Consider the following 17,567-nt stretch of genomic DNA (forward strand, 5'->3'; position numbering starts at 1 on the left):
TGAATATTCAATAAATTTATAAACTATTTTAACTTAAGTGTTTTATGTTTTATTCTTACCACACAGTAATGTGAAAAACATAGAAATTGAACGAAATATGTTAAGACAAGACCAGAACTATGTTAAGGCAGAAATAATAAGATGACATACAGTAGTCCAAACATTTTTTTATATGAATAGTATAACCAGAGATTTTGATTTTTCATAATGTGAATTGCATAACATTATATATTCCTCACAGGGCTCAAGAACTTGGATGTGGATAGTACATTTTATTTTTTTTTTTTATGTTTATGTTACATGATATTTTCTTTCTAACTTTGAAGTAGGAAAAATTTGTTAAGACCATACACATGATATTTTTTAATTGAAGCAATGTAGAAAACTTGTTCAAAGAACTTGTATTAATCATATCTGATAATTATAATTCATTTCCTGATAGTTGTGACTTCCTTTTGCAGTTTGTCAAATGGTCCTACATATGTTTTTTATTACATGCAATATATTAGTTATATTTGCAAATGTGGTTGCTTATTCAGAAATGGAGCTTAATATTATTTGCTGATAAAGAGTGACATACATTTTATTTTTGTTTAATCTCTAAAAAGTAAAAACTTCCAAGGATTAAAAAACAAAGTGAAAAAAGACCAAAATTCCAAGGATTTAAAAAACAAAGTCGTATTAAATTGGAAGTACTAATAATATTGTTTAACTATACTCTGTCTTGGAGAAATAGATGTTGAATAAATGTGCTTACACATTTGTCCAAGATAGTGAACAATTTGTTTGTGTAGTTGGAACTGAATGGTTATGTTCTAACAACATAACCTTGTATGTATGAATTGGTTATGTTCATCCAATTAATTTAAACTTTTTATTTTAGGTGTATAACAGGCCTTCTGGGGCCTATTACATAAAAGTACAAGTTATGAATAATTTTTCAACAAGTGAAGTGAAATTAAGGTACACTTACCTTTCTGAAAATCCTTGTGAATTTTTACAAGTTGCATGTTTTCTTCAGCTGTAAAATAACCAAAACATTAAAAAGTACAAGTTGTAATTATTCTCTATAAAACATATGTACAAGTTTAAAAGTAATCAAAGATAGGTTGAAGTATGTTAATTGAAATTTAGTACTGTGATTATGTTAACTCAACAATGGTTTGTTTGTCATCTGATAAAAAAATGAGAATCCATGATGAAAGTAATACAGAATAAGGGTAAATCATAATTTTCAAAGTGTTCTTTATTTAAATAGTCATTCAAAAATAATTTAAAAATTCAAAAAGTAAATAATTCCACTTTTTATTGTAATTCTTTTCATTAAAATTCAAAATTTTCCAAATATTTAATTTAATAAAGATTTAGAATGAGTATCATTAAATTGGAATTATTACTCCAATTGTTCGTTACACTATGATAAAAATCTTGTGTTTTAAAACTGGTACTATTGCGCTACTAACCTGTAAGATTGTAAATTGTTTTCTGCAAGTGTTCTGATTGTTTCTGGAACACCTGTAGCTTGTAACTTGTAAAAATAGTGACCTGTAATTGTAAAATTGTCTATTAACTTGTAGTTCTGTGGAATAGACACCTGGGAGTTATCTTGCAATTAATCAATAAGAACTCACTATCAGAATCTTAGAAATCCTCAGTTAAAAAAAATGAGTATAAAAAGCTGTATGTTGTGTTTTGTAATGCTTGCATTGCCATAGTAATTGGAAACAAAACATATACAAGAGGTTATCTCTAAAGTAAAGACCATTTCATTGTAAAAAAATTTATACTGAAAACTTTATAATTTTTTTATTTCTTTTAAACTACATACCTTATACTACACTATATAATCACCACATGAATTAAGACATTTATCGTAGCGATACATCGGCTTCAATATACCCTCATCGCATTCTTCTGCCGCCAGCCCATTTAGCCATTGATTAACAGCATTTTTAATTTCATCACCCATGAATTGCTTACCACTCAAAGATTCTTTCAATTTCCCAAACAAATAGTAATCAGAAGCTGCTAAGTGTGGACTATATGGTCGGTGATTGTAAATTTCTCATCCAAATGTTCTCAGTAAATCATGTGTCGGACCCACATGTGGACGTGCATTATTGTGCAGCAGGATAATGTTGTCAGTCAGCCCCCACGTTGCTGATTTTGAATGGCGCGCCATAACTTACACAGAGTTTCGCAACAGGCTTCTGCATTTATAGTCGTTTCATGTGGCATGAAATGAATTAGCAATACGCCAAACCAATCCCAAAAGACTTTGGCCATCAGTTTGCATCCAAATTGCTGTGGCTTGACCTTTGTTGGTCTGGTTGGTGATTGAGGATGATGTCTATTCACTTTAGTGCTGTTTTCTCTCTGGCATGTAATAAGAAATCCATGTTTCATCGCTGGTAACAATTGAATTAAGGAACTCATCACCTTTTTCTGTGTATTGCATCAAAAATTCAAAATCTTGATGCGGGAACATCAATTTTCCTATTCATTTTATAACATAATAACTCGCACGTAATCAAAGATACTACAGTGTGACAACTTACAGATAACAATGCAGTGTATTATACATTACTAGCGTGGTCATGAATGACATAGGTTTACGAACTTAAGGAGAGAAATTTCCCAGTGGTCTTTACTTTACAGATATCCCTCATATTATGATTTAGTACTCTCTTTAAAGGAAAAGCAACTGCTATTGGAACAGCCAGTAGGAGAAATGTTTTAGTATCATGCTTCTGTTTTGAGACAAATTGCTAATTATTCCATATTCCTCTACAAAATACTCTAAATTTTTCAGAATGCCTGACCAGATGAGACATTAAAGAAACATGTTTTCCTTTTTCTATAATCTGCAACCTATAACTTAGAATAAGGTAAACATGTGGAACATGTTTACTTTTTTCTAATCTGCAACTATAATCTGGCTAATAATAAAATTTAATTAATCGATTTGTTATGATTCTTCAGTGTAACAGGCTTATTAAATGTTATAAAAAATTAATGTTATATTTTAAATTAAAGTTGAACTTGAAATGGAGAGATTTGTCAGTAATTTTAACTTTTTTTTTGTCAAGGTTGATCCTGAAAAGGGAATCTCCTTGAGGTTTCCTAGATTTTTACATATAAGAGAAGATAAAAAAGTTGAAGATGCTACTTCAGCTAGACAGGTAAGTTGATAATATGTATTTTTTTTTTTGTTCTGTTATACTCTTCATTTTAATTGTTTTCATTTAGTATTATTCTTTTTTAATTATATTAAAGTTTAATTATAAATTCAGTATTAATATATTCTAAGTAAAAACATATCTGTAAAATTTGATGCTTTTGGATCAAAATATAAACTTTATTCTAAAAATGTAAATTTTTGAACCTCAATTTTTTAAACCTGAAAATTTCTAAGAGTGTGTACTATTATTGCACTTGTTTTTGCTAAAAGTATCTTTCAACTACATTATACTTTATAAGAGGTCATAAAGTCTCGTATTGTAGATAGATGCCCAATAAAAGGTGTGGAAAAATAACCACAGTAAAAATCTGAATTACATAATAGCATAAAGTATTTTGTTTTGTGTAACTACTTCTTTTTGTGGATGTTATTCATTGAAATGAATTTTAATTAGTAATCTTTCAAGTGTCCTGTATTACCCAGTAGACATTCCTGGAAATTTAAAAAATTACTTGTCATTTATGAAGATTATCTGGAACTAACGTCTATGTGCTGTTTGACTTGTATTTTCATTTGGTTGTTATTCCTTTAATTTTGAATTCTTTTCTTTTTAAGTAGTTTCGCAGAAATAGAGCTAGAGCTGATAATCAATGTGAAATTAGCAGGCCAGACAGTATTAGTGAAATAAAAACTGAAAATATGCCTACCTCAGAATGCATTACAGTAAATTAGGTGTGGCTATTAAATAAAGAGACTAATGCTGCTACAGAAGAACTGCGCAAGCGCCAAAATCATATGATTGACAGCTGTGTAGCGTGAAGCCTTCTGTTTTGTTTGTTGCCACTCCAGTTTCTGTAGATGTATTAGTTCAGCCGTGGTTTTCATCTGGATAACACCTGTTTTTTGTTTTACCGAAGAAATAAGTATTTTATAAGAGCAAAGAATTGTGAAATTTCATATGAAACTTTGAAAAACCGCTACTGAAACTTATATTTTATTAAAAAGAAGTATATGGCAATGAATGTTTACCATATGCTCAGGTTTTTGAGTGGTTTAAGCATTTCCAAGATGGCCGAGAAGATATTGAAGATGATGTTTGCCTGGGTCTTGTTTTTTCAATATTCGTGGGATTTATGTACCTTCACTGGGTTCCTGAAGATCAAGCTATTAATCAACATTACTACCTTGAAGTCCTTGATCAACTCATGAAAAAATAAGAAAAAAACAACCTGAATAGTGGAAGAACAAGTCTTGGGTTCTTCATCAGGACAATACACTGGTTCAAACTGCATTGTCTGCCAAGACGTTTCTAGCCAAATATAACATCCCAGTGTTAGGCCATCTGCCTTATTCACCTGACCTGGGACCATGTGACTTTTATCCGTTTCCTAACGTTACACCTTCATTAAAAGGAACAAGATTTAGACTATTGAAGTTGTGAAAGAAAAAGTGGCATGCATGCACCATGAAAGAGCTCACAGAAGAAGACTTCCAGCACTGTTTCGAACAATGGAAAATTTGCATGAAGCATTGTAGGGATAGAGAAGGGGTGTATATTGAAGGAGAAAACTAAATGTGTATAAATGTAGAATAAAATATTTTACAACATTAGTCTCGTTATTTAATAGCCACACCTCGTAGATTCATATTTATTTTAGCATTATAATATGATTCTCCATCTTGTTGGAATCAAATGTAGCATGTTTATAAATCATTCTGAGTAGATTGACAATGCTTTTGTATTTGTTAATGAAAAATTAGGGAAGTAATTGCTTTGAGAAACATGTTACTTAAAACAACAATATTTAAATAATAAAATTAACCTGTTGAGTCCCTTCTTGTCTCAACAGCCTGCAGTTCTGTTTTTACTAAAATTCATGATGCCTTTTTTAAAAATTGATTGTATATCTGAATTTGTAAAAACATAAAAAGCATGAAAGCTCTTGTGCTATTTTACATTTTTCACATAATTGGATTTCTATTAGAAGCTTAAGTCCTTGTTAGGTTAAATTGTTGAAATTTTTTCTAATTGTATTTGTTCTATTAAAACAGTATTTATCTCTTTATTTATATATAATATATATATAAATACAGAATATATATATAACTAAATGTGTTTAGTTTTAAAAAAAAAACATACTTACATACGAAAATTATACTTTATTTTTGTAATTTCATCCACCAATTTCCATTTGCAATTTTTTGCAATTTTTTGCAATTTTTTGCAATTTTTTGCAATTTTTTTTGTAATTTCATCCACCAATTTCCATTTGCAATTTTTTGCAATTTTTTGCAATTTTTTGCAATTTTTTGCAATTTTTTGAAATTTTTTGCAATTTTTTTGCAATTTTTTGCAATTTTTTGCAATTTTTTTGCAATTTTTTGCAATTTTTTTGCAATTTTTTGCAATTTTTTGCAATTTTTTTGCAATTTTTTGCAATTTTTTTGCAATTTTTTGCAATTTTTTTGCAATTTTTTGCAATTTTTTGCAATTTTTTTGCAATTTTTTGCAATTTTTTTGCAATTTTTTGCAATTTTTTGCAATTTTTTTGCAATTTTTTTGCAATTTTTTGCAATTTTTTTGCAATTTTTTGCAATTTTTTGCAATTTTTTGCGATTTTTTTGCAATTTTTTGCAATTTTTTGCAATTTTTTGCAATTTTTTGTAATTTTTGATTTTTAAGTTTAAATTTTCAACAAAAATTTTTTTGTTATAATAAGATATTTATATTATATCATTCAATTGATTAATTATTATATTACAAAAAAGAAAAAAGATAATTATATTATAATATATATATTATATATAGTAATATATTTATTTAAATATATCTATTTCTCCCTTTAATATTTAATCTTATAAAATATAATGTTTTAATATATAAGAGTTATATAAATTAAAAAATTTATTATATAATAAATAACCTCTTATATTCAATTAAGAATCTTAATATAATATAGATTTTTAATTAAATGTAAAATAGTTTTTGTAAAGATAATCATCTAAAATAAATTATTTAATTAAATGCATCAATTAGATATTTAATAAAAATAATTCTTATTTTTAATTAAATAATTAGTTTATAAGGATTTAATTAAAAACAACCTTTAATTAAATTAAATATGATTTTATTAAAAATAATTTTATTCATTTTAATAAATTTTAAAGTTTAAAAAACCTAAGGAATATAATTATATTATAATAAGTATATATAAAAATATATAATTATTAAAAAAAAAAAAAAAAAAAAAAACCTCATGGTCTAAATTTAAATTTGAGGTTTAGTTTAATAAGATAATTACATATGTTTTATTTAAATATTTATTTTGGTCTTTTAAAAACAAATTTATTATTATAATACTTTTTGTTAGAAATATCAATATAATTTTCTGTTTAAGTTCATTTTTAAGTACTTAGAACCGTCATTTTTTTTTTTGTAAAAAAATTATGACATTTAGTTTAATTATTTATGTTTGTGTGACTTTTGAATGAAAATTTTTACATTCGTTTTTATATTTAAACCATTTTTGTAAAAGGTTGTGATAATGTTAGGGGTAGCTTTATCTAATATTTTTGTGGCTTTGAATATCAACTTTTAAATTCACTTTTTATTAATTTAATTACTGTTTCTTATTTCAATTAGGTAATGTTAGGGGTAGCTTTATCTAATATTTTTGTGGCTTTGAATATCAACTTTTAAGTTCACTTTTTATTAATTTAATTACTGTTTCTTATTTCAATTAGGTAATGTTAGGGGTAGCTTTATCTAATATTTTTGTGGCTTTGAATATCAACTTTTAAGTTCACTTTTTATTAATTTAATTACTGTTTCTTATTTCAATTAGGTAATGTTAGGGGTAGCTTTATCTAATATTTTTGTGGCTTTGAATATCAACTTTTAAGTTCACTTTTTATTAATTTAATTACTGTTTCTTATTTCAATTAGGTAATGTTAGGGGTAGCTTTATCTAATATTTTTGTGGCTTTGAATATCAACTTTTAAGTTCACTTTTTATTAATTTAATTACTGTTTCTTATTTCAATTAGGTAATGTTAGGGGTAGCTTTATCTAATATTTTCATTTAAATTATTAGCTTATGATTTTATTAACTGTTTTAAGCTATAATTAATTTAACTTCAGTTAGGGGTAGCTTGAAGTTATGTTTTTACAGGGGAGAAGATCCTTTTTTAAATGTAATTTATTTGGTTTTTTGTTTGTAAAATTTCATTTAAGGTTCCTTTAAAATATTATTTTAAAAAAAATTTGATTTTTGTTTTAAAATTTGGCTTTAAATTTATAACGCATGTAAATTTTTGTTAGGTTAAATATCCTTAATGGTTTATTTTTATTTTCAGTGTTAAGGTTTTTTAATTTAATTTTTTAATTTAAGTTATATTTTTTAGAACCAAAAAATGTTGTGCCAGCATTTGCGGTTATTCCTCAGGTTCAAGTTAATTTTTTTAGAATTTAGTCTTATTTAATTTTAATATTTTGTATTTAGGTGAAATTTATATAATAAATTTTTTTTTTTCTATGTAAGTTTGAGTTTAAACCAGGATTAGATACCCTGTTATTCTTAATTAGTAATTTTTTTCTAAGGTAGTATATTTTTTATAATTGAAATTTAATAGATCTGGCGGTTTTTAAATCTTTTTAGAGGAACCTGTAATTTAAATGATATTCCACGATTTTTTGTACCTTTTTTTTCTTGTATATCTCTGTCGTTGAGTGTAACGAAAGTTTATTTTCTTTTTCTTTTTTAAGATTTATGTTAGGTCAAGATGCAGTTATAAGAAGGTTATTATGGGTTACATTAATTTTTGTTTTTTGATTTTTTAATTTGATTAAATCTGAATTTGGATTTAATAGTAATTTTTTTTAATAAAATTTTTGAATTTTGCTCTTAATTATGTACATATCGCCCGTCACTCTCATAAATTGAGATAAGTCGTAACAAAGTAGATGTACTGGAAAGTGTATCTAGAATCGGACTTTGGTTTATTCTTATTTACAATAAGATTTATTACTGTTCAATTCAGTTGAGTCTGATAGGTTTTTTTTTTTTTTTTTTTTTTTTTTTTTTTTAAAAAAAATTTTTTTTGTGTCTTTCTTTTTTTTTATTTGATTTTTTTTAATTTAGTTAATTGTACAGTGTTGGATAATTAAATTTTATTTTAGAATAATAATTTTTTTTAGTACCTTTTGTATCAGGGTTAATTAATTTTTTAAATTTATTTTTTTTTCCCGAATAGTGAAGATCTATCTTAATCTGTATTTTATTGTGGAATAATTATTTATAAGTTTGGGATTGTTTTGACATGAAATTCATTTCTTTTTATATCTGGTTATCTGGTAAATTGATTCAATCGAGAATTTCTTTTTGTTAATTTTATTTTTTTTTTTCATTTTGAAATTTTATATTAAGGTGGATAAGCTCTTTTTTATGTATATAATTTATTTTTTTTCTTTTTCTTGTTGGATTAGAATCTTTCATCATTTAAAGTTCGTTGTAGATTAAAATATTCTTTTTTTTTATATTTATTTTTTTACTGGATTTAAATTAATTTTTTTATTTTTAATTATGATTAAATTAGTAGATTTAAAAATTTCATTTATGAATTAGGCAAGAAATAATTTCGCCTGTTTATCAAAAACATGTCCTTTTGTAATTTATTTAAGGTTTGACCTGCTCAATGATTTAAATAGCCGCAGTATTTTGACTGTGCTAAGGTAGCATAATAATTAGTCTTTTAATTGAGGTCTGGAATGAATGGTTTGACGAAAATTATACTTTATTTTTGTAATTTAATTTGAATTTTATTTTTAAGTTAAAAAGCTTGAATTTTGAAGAGGGACGATAAGACCCTATAGATCTTTATTTTATTTTTGATTTTTTTTTTTTAGTTTATTTTTAAAATTTTTATGAATTAAATTTTGTTGGGGTGACAAATAAAATTTTAATCTTTATTTTTTTTTTACATTTTTTTATGTCTGTTTGATCCTTTATTTTGATTAAAAGATTAAGATACCTTAGGGATAACAGCGTTATAAATCTGGAGAGTTCTTATTGATAGATTTGTTTGCGACCTCGATGTTGGATTAAAAGTTTCTGTGGGGTAGGTTTTACAGTTTTAGGTCTGTTCGACCTTTAAAATTTTACATGATCTGAGTTCAAGCCGGCGTGAGCCAGGTTGGTTTCTATCTTCTTTAAATTTATTCTGATTGGTACGAAAGGATTTTTGGTAATATAATAATTTATTTACTAATTTGGCAGATTTAAGTGCTTTAAATTTAGAATTTAATAATGTATTTTTACAGTTAGTAAATGTTTATTCTTAGTTCTTTTTTTTTATTTATTTTTGTTCTTTTGGGTGTTGCTTTTTTTACTTTATTTGAACGTAGGGTTTTGGGTTATATTCAATTTCGTAGGGGTCCTAATAGGGTTGGTTTGTTTGGTTTATTACAGCCTTTTAGAGATGCTTTAAGGTTATTTAGAAGGGAATTTTATTTTCTTGTCTTTGGAAATTATTTAATTTATTTTTTTGTACCTATTTTGGGTCTTTCCGTTTCTTTAATTTTTTGATTAATATTTCCTTTTAGTTTTAATTTTGTAGGATTTTCTTATTGTCTTTTTTTTTTTTTTTGTTGTTCTGGTTTAGGGGTTTATTTTATTATAATTGCCGGTTGATCATCTAATTCTGTTTATTCTTTATTGGGTTGTATACGTAGAATTTCTCAAAGAATTTCTTATGAAGTTGTTTTTTTTTTAGTTATTTTTTGTTTTATTTTATATTGTGAGTCTTTTAATCTAAATTATTTTTGTTATTTTCAGTTTGATGTTTGATTTATTTTTTTTTCTTTTCCTTTATTTATAATTTTTCTTTCTTGTATTTTAGCTGAAACTAATCGTTCTCCTTTTGATTTTTCTGAGGGTGAGTCAGAATTAGTTTCTGGATTTAATGTTGAATATAGATCATTTAGATTTTCTTTATTTTTTTTGTCTGAATATAGAAATATGATATTTATGAGATTTTTTACTTGTTTAGTGTTTTTAGGGGGTGATTGTATAAATTTTTTTTTTTTTATTAAGGTTGTGTTTCTTATTTATTTTTTTGTATGGGTTCGTGGTTCCTTTCCTCGTTATCGTTATGATAAGTTGATATATATATGTTGAAGGAGTTATTTGCCTGTTACTTTAAATTATATTTTGGTTTTTATTTTTTTTAGGATTTTTTTGTTTTTCATTATTTTAAGGTGAAAAAAAAGTTAATAGTATTTTATACTTTCCTATAATTTCAAGTTATATTGCTTTTAGCTTATTAACTTGAAATTTACAATTTATCTCATATTTTTGTAGACATGGGATGGATAATAAAGAATGAGAAGTAAATTGTGGTCAAGATTTGACCTGTAATAATGTATGGTTCTTCTACTGGTCGTGCTCCAATTCATGTAAGTAGAATAAATGTATTTACTATGATTCAAAATATTATTTTATTTATTGGGTAGAATGATCTTGTTTGAAATTTTATTTTTATTGAAAATGGTATTGATATAATAATTAGAATTGATATTATTAGTGCTACTACTCCTCCCAGTTTTCTAGGGATTGATCGTAGAATTGCGTATGCGAATAAAAAGTATCATTCTGGTTGAATGTGTGGGGGTGTTCTTAGTGGGTTTGCTGGAGTAAAATTTTCTGGGTCTATAGTTAGGAATGGGTTTAAATTAATTATTATTGTAAAAATAATTATTGTTATTGCTATTCCTAAGATGTCCTTTGTTGTAAAGTATGGGTGGAATGGGATTTTGTCAATGTTGTTTTTTATTCCTAGTGGATTAGATGATCCGGATTCATGCAGGAATATTAAATGTAGTATTACTATTATTGATAATATGAATGGTAAAATAAAGTGGAATGTAAAGAATCGATTAAGTGTGGGGTTGTCTACAGCGAATCCTCCTCATACTCATTGTACTACTATTTCTCCTATATAAGGAATTGCTGAAATTAAATTAGTAATTACTGTTGCTCCTCAGAAGGATATTTGACCTCATGGTAGTACATATCCTATAAATGCTGTTGCCATTAATGTTAAAAGAATTAATGATCCTGATATTCATGTTTTTTTTAATTTAAATGATCCATAATATATTCCTCGTCCTGTGTGTATAAAGATTAGAATAAAGAATAGTGATGCACCATTTGCGTGGATGTTTCGAATTATTCATCCGTAATTTACCTCTCGGGTAATGTGTACAATTCTTTTAAAGGCTTTATCAATTCTTGGTGAATAATGTATTGCTAGAAATAGTCCTGAGATAATTTGAATTATTAAGCATATTCCTAAAAGTGATCCAAAGTTTCATCATAATGAAATATTTGATGGTCTTGGTAAATCAATTAAGAATGAATTGATTGGTCTTGATTTACGTATAGATTTAAACATAAGTTTTTTTAAGTGGTCCTTCAAATGTTCTTACGATGTTATTTACTGAGATTATTGTAATAATTAGGATAAATATTATTGTAATTGTAATGTTTATTTTATATATTCTAAAAAATTTTCTTGTTGATTTTTCTTCAGTTAATTCGGTTATTATTTCTTTTATTTCATTGAGTTTAGTAGTTATTTCTGTTGTTGGGTCTATGTTTCTAATAACAATAGAGGTTAATATTACTAGTGTTCATATTAAAAAAATTTTTTTTCTTGGTTTGAATTTTTCATTTGATGCGATTCTTGATATGTATATAAATATAATTATTAGTCCTCCTACTGTTGTTAAAAATATAATATAGAGATATCATGATGATTTAATTGTTATTGAATTATTTCTGCACATTAAGGCTGTTTGAAAAATTATTATTGATCCTAGTGATATGGGGTGTTTAAGTATTGGAGATACAATAATGTTTGATAAAATTAAATATTTTGTGAAAATTCAGTAAGTATTTTAATATAAAATATTAGTTTTGGATACTAAAGATGATTTTTTCTTTACTGATTTTGTTTAGATAAATTTTTTTTAAATTATGATTTACAAGATCATTGTTTTTTTTAAACTATCCTAAACTTGACTTATGATAATTACTTATTTTTTTGGTTACTTTTTTAGATTAATTATTTTTTTATTTGTTCGTAGGCATTTTCTTTTATGTCTTTTGGGGCTTGAATATTTATTACTTTATTCTTTTTTTTTTATTTTTGGTTTTATAGGTTATTTTGATTTTGATTATTATTTTTTAGTTATTTATTTGGTGTTTGGTGTTTGTGATGGTGTTTTAGGACTTTCTTTATTGGTTTTTTTAATTCGTAATTCTAGAAGAGATTATTTAGATAGATTAACCTTATGTTAAAATTTATTTTTTTTCTTTTTTCTTTGATCCTTTTTTGTGTATTAAATAATTGATTTGTTTATTTAGTTGGTTTGTTTATGTTTTTTTTTTTTTTTTTTTTTTTTTTTTTTTTTTTTTGATTTTTTTGTTTCTATTTCTTATTTTTTTATAATTGATAGGATTTCATATATTTTTTGTTGCTTGAGAATTTGAATTTTTATTGTTGTTTTATTATCTGTTTATTTACATTATTATTTTGATTTGTTGTCTAAGATTTATATTTTTTGTTTTCATTTTTTATTATTTTTTTTGTTTTTGGATTTTATTGTTATTGATTTTTTTTATTTTTATTTTTTCTTTGAGTGTAGATTGATTCCTTTATTTTTATTAATTTTTGGGTGAGGTTATCAGCCTGAACGTTTAAGTGCGGGATTTTTTTTAATTTTTTATACTCTTTTTGGTTCTTTTCCTTTTTTATTTAGAATTTTTTATTTGAATAGTTTTTATGGTTATTTTAATTATTTATTTTTTGATTTTTTGCTGAATAATTATTTAATGTTTATTATTTTATTCTCCTTTTTGATTAAGTTTCCTTTATTTGGATTTCACTTGTGGTTGCCCAGGGCTCATGTTGAGGCACCTACTTCGGGTTCTATAATTTTAGCTGGTGTAATATTAAAGCTTGGTGGTTATGGTTTTATTCGTTGTTTAAGTTATATTTATTATTTTTTATTTAATTATGGTTATTTTTTTGTTAGTATTTGTTTATTTGGATGTTTTTTTGTAAGAATGTTCTGTATAGTTCAAAGAGATTTAAAGGTGCTTGTTGCTTATTCTTCTGTTTGTCATATAAGTTTGGTTATTTGTGGATTATTTACTATATCTGGTCTTGGGTTTGTTGGTTCATTATCTTTTATAGTTGCTCATGCCTTTGTTTCATCTGGTCTTTTTTTTTTAATTGGTATTATTTATGATCGGTTAGGAAGCCGAAGATTCTTTATTGTTAAGGGTTTACTTAATTATTTACCTTCACTTAGTTTCTTTTGATTTTTGTTTTGTGTTATGAATATATCTTGTCCTCCTAGATTGAATTTATTTTCTGAAATTTGTTTAATTATTTCTATTTTGAGATGAAGATTTTTTTCAGTTATTTTTTTGATGTTTATTTTATTTTTTTCTGCTTGTTATAGAGTGATAATTTTTTCTTTAACTCAGCATGGTTTATATTCTGGTGATTTAATTTTAATTAATTCTTGTTGTGTTCGTGAATTTTATATTCTTCTTCTTCATTGTTTTCCCATCTTTTATATAATGTTTGATTTATTTTTTTTTTTTATTTTGCTTATTTATTTTAATTAAAAATTTTGATTTGTGATGTCAAAGATCTTTTTGAGGATAGGCTATGTTTTTCTGCTACAATCTTTTTTTTTTTTTTTTTTTTTTTTTTTTTTTTTTTTTTTTTTTTGGTATTTATTTGTTTGAGTATAATCTTGTTTTTTTTTTTGAGTGATTATTTTTTTTTTTTAATTCTTTTTCTATAAGTTTAATTTTTTTTTTTGATTGAATTTCTTGTTTTTTTATGTCTTTTGTATTTTTAATTAGAGGTTGTGTTTTATTTTATAGTTTAGGTTATATGAAGGGTGACTTAAATTTAATTCGTTTTTACTATCTGGTTTTTATATTTATTTTAAGTATGGTTTTTTTTATTTTAATACCTGATTTTATTTGTTTATTGTTGGGTTGAGATGGTTTGGGACTGGTTTCTTATTGTTTAGTTATTTATTATCAAAATAGAGTTTCTTTGTATTCTGGTCTTATTACTTTGTTAATAAATCGTGTTGGAGATGTATTTTTAATTTTGTGTTTGGGTTTATTTATAAATTTTGGTTCCTTTCATTATATTTTTTATATTAATTTTTTTAATAATGATTTTATTATTTTGGTTTATTTAGTTTTATTTGCTTCTTTTACTAAAAGTGCTCAGTTTCCGTTTTGTGTTTGGTTACCTTCGGCCATAGCAGCTCCTACTCCTGTTTCTTCTTTAGTTCATTCTTCTACTTTAGTAACTTCTGGTGTTTATTTAATTATTCGTTTTAATTATTTTATTTTATTTTGTGATACTTATTTTTTAATAGTTATTTCTTTGATTACCATAGTTTTATCTGGATTTGCTGCTTGTTTAGAAAATGATTTAAAAAAGATTATTGCTTTTTCTACTCTTAGACAGTTAGGATTTATATTTTTTACTCTTTCTTTGGGTTCTTTAACTCTTTGTTTTATTCATTTGTTGATTCATGCTTTGTTTAAGTCTTTACTTTTTTTGTGTTCTGGAATTTTTATTCATTGTTTTTTAGGAAGTCAAGATATTCGATTTATAGGTGGATTGGTAAAGCAATGTCCTTATGTAAGTTCAGCATTTTTTGTTTCTTTAATTTGTTTATGTGGGTTTCCTTTTTTTTCTGGATTTTACTCTAAGGATTTTATTTTAGAGTTTTTTTTTTTGTTTAATTATAGAATTTTTTTTTTTTTTTTTTTTTTTTTTTTTGTTGGTGTTACTTTTATTTATAGTTTGCGTTTAATTTATTATTTATTTTCTTCTAATTCTTTTTTTTTTCCTTATATTAATTTTTGCTACAGTTTTTTTATAAATATTTCTCTTCTTTTTTTATATTTTTCTTGTTTATTTGTTGGTTCTTTTATATTTTGATTATTTGAGGATGATTTTTTTTTTGTTTTGTCTTTTGATTTTAAGTTAATTCCTTTATTATTTTTTTTTTTTTTTTTTTTTTTGGTTTATGATGTTTTAAGTTTTTTATATTTTTATTTTGGTTTAATTTATTTTTATTTTTTTAGTTCTATATGATTTTTAAGATTTTATTCTTCAGGTTTTTTTTTAAATCGTTTTTTTAGTTTTTGTTATTTTAGTTATAGATTAGTTGATTCTGGTTGGATGGAATATTTTGTTTCAGGTGGTTTAGTTGGGTTTTTTCGATGGTTAGGTTTTTTTTTTGATAGGTTTACTTTAAATATTCTTAAGTTTTATTTTTTTTTTTTTTTTTTTTTTTTTTTTTTTTTTTTTTTTTTTTGTTTAGATAGCTTAATTAAAAGCCTAACATTGAAATTGTTATTATGAATTTTTTCTCTAGACATTTATAAAATTTATTTATTTATACATTGAAAGTGTATTGTTTTTTTTTAAACTATATAAATAAGAATAAAGTGAATACACTTGAAAGGTAGTTAGCGGCTCCTTTTCTTTTTATTCTTTTAACTGGATATAATCAATTTTTTCATTAACAGTGAATAGCTTCTATTTAGCTTCAGTTAAATTGAGTATGAGGATTATCCTTAAATTTAAGTCGAAATTAATTGTAATTTTACTTCTTTACTCTGTTAAGAGAAATTGATTATTCAATAATTTTTATTTGCAAAGTAAATGTTATATTTAACTATTCTCCTTAATTTCTTCATTCTAGTATTCCTATTTTCCATTCATGTATAAGTCCTAAGATTAGAATTAGGATTGTAATTGTTGATGAAATTAGTCATTCTTCTATAATTACTATTTTTGTTGAGAATATTGGTATAATCATTGAAATTTCAATGTCAAAGATTAGGAAGATTGTTGCAATTAGAAAGAAGTGAGTAGAAAATGATTTTCGTGTGGATGATATTTTTGAGAATCCGCATTCAAATGGTGAATTTTTTTCTCGTCTTATTTTATTTTTTTTGGAAATTATTATTGTAAATATTATTATTATGGTAATGATTAGTCTTAGTGAAATTATTGTTATTGTAATTTTAATTATCTTTTTAATTTTATTTAATCTATTAGTTGGAGGCTAATTATACTTTTTGTACTAAAAAGATTATTATTTTCCTCATCAGTAAATTGAAAGGTATAGGAATAATCAGATTACGTCTACGAAATGTCAGTATCAGATTGCTGATTCTAGGCCTAGGTGATGACTGGCTGAAAAATGTATTTTTATACATCGTACTATTGATACTATGATGAAGGTTGTTCCTACGATTACGTGGATTCCGTGGAATCCTGTAGTTAGGAAGAATGATGATCCATAAATTGAATCTGCTATTGTGAATGTTGATTGTTGATATTCTCATTTTTGTAAAAATGTAAAGTATAATCCTAAAATGATAGTCAGTATTAATGATTTATTTGATATTGATAATTTATTTAATAGGATTCTGTGATGTGCTCATGTTACTGTAATTCCTGATGAGATTAAAATAATTGTATTTAATAGTGGAACTTCTATAGGGTTAAATGGTTTAATAGATTTTGGTGGTCAATTTATTCCGATTTCAATTGATGGTGATAGTCTTGAGTGAAAAAATATTCAGAAGAATGATGCAAAGAATATTATTTCTGAGATAATGAATATGATTATTCCTATTTTTATTAGTGATTTTACTTTTTTTGTATGGTTTCCTTGAAATGTTGCTTCTCGTGTAATGTCTCGTCATCATAATATTATTGTTATTGTTGATAAGGTTAATCCTAATATTATTAATCTATATTCTTTTGTCTGAGTTCATTTTACAGTTCCTGTTAATAGTGTTATTACGTTTATTGATAGTATGATTGGTCAAGGTCTTTTTGTTACTATGTGAAATGGGTGATTTTTTTTCATAAGGTACTTCTCTAGAATAAAGAGTTACAAGTGTTGCAAATACATATGCTTGAATTATTGAAATTGCTGTTTCAAATGCTGTTAAGGTTATTTGAATTGGTATAATGAATACTAATATTTTAATAGATGATGTATTTCCTAATAGAGTTATTAATAGGTGTCCTGCAATTATATTGGCAGTTAATCGTACTGCTAGTGAGATTGGTCGAATTAGGTTTCCTGTAGTTTCAATTATAATTATTATTGGTGAAATAGCTGAGGGTGTTCCTTTTGGGAGTATATGTTTAAATATTTCATTTGTGAAGTTTTTTCATCTGTAAATTGTAATTATGATTCATCTTGGTAATGCAATTGATATAGATACTACTAAGTGACTTGTTGATGTAAATACAT

At 24.7% G+C, this 17,567-nt stretch overlaps 2 protein-coding genes and 1 pseudogene across 4 annotated transcripts in view; 1 reads left to right on the forward strand and 2 right to left on the reverse strand.

The window, feature by feature from the left end:
* The window catches only part of DNAlig1 (DNA ligase 1), a 117,332-nt gene that overhangs the window by 91,998 nt on the left and 7,767 nt on the right, over positions 1–17,567 (forward strand). For all 3 annotated transcript variants that reach the window (XM_075364862.1, XM_075364861.1, XM_075364863.1), the window contains one exon: positions 3,090–3,182. In XM_075364862.1, coding sequence (XP_075220977.1) covers positions 3,090–3,182 — 93 coding nt within the window. The remainder of the gene's footprint in view (positions 1–3,089; positions 3,183–17,567) is intronic.
* On the reverse strand, positions 9,034–12,168 carry LOC142324150 (cytochrome b-like). The gene is given in 1 exon segment (XM_075364860.1): positions 9,034–12,168. A coding segment is annotated over 1 exon segment (807 nt). The 5' UTR covers positions 11,633–12,168; the 3' UTR covers positions 9,034–10,825.
* On the reverse strand, positions 9,034–17,567 carry LOC142323262 (cytochrome c oxidase subunit 3-like; annotated as a pseudogene).

Source organism: Lycorma delicatula, chromosome 4 (genome assembly GCF_047948215.1).
Source record: "Lycorma delicatula isolate Av1 chromosome 4, ASM4794821v1, whole genome shotgun sequence".
Lineage (NCBI taxonomy): Eukaryota > Metazoa > Arthropoda > Insecta > Hemiptera > Fulgoridae > Lycorma > Lycorma delicatula.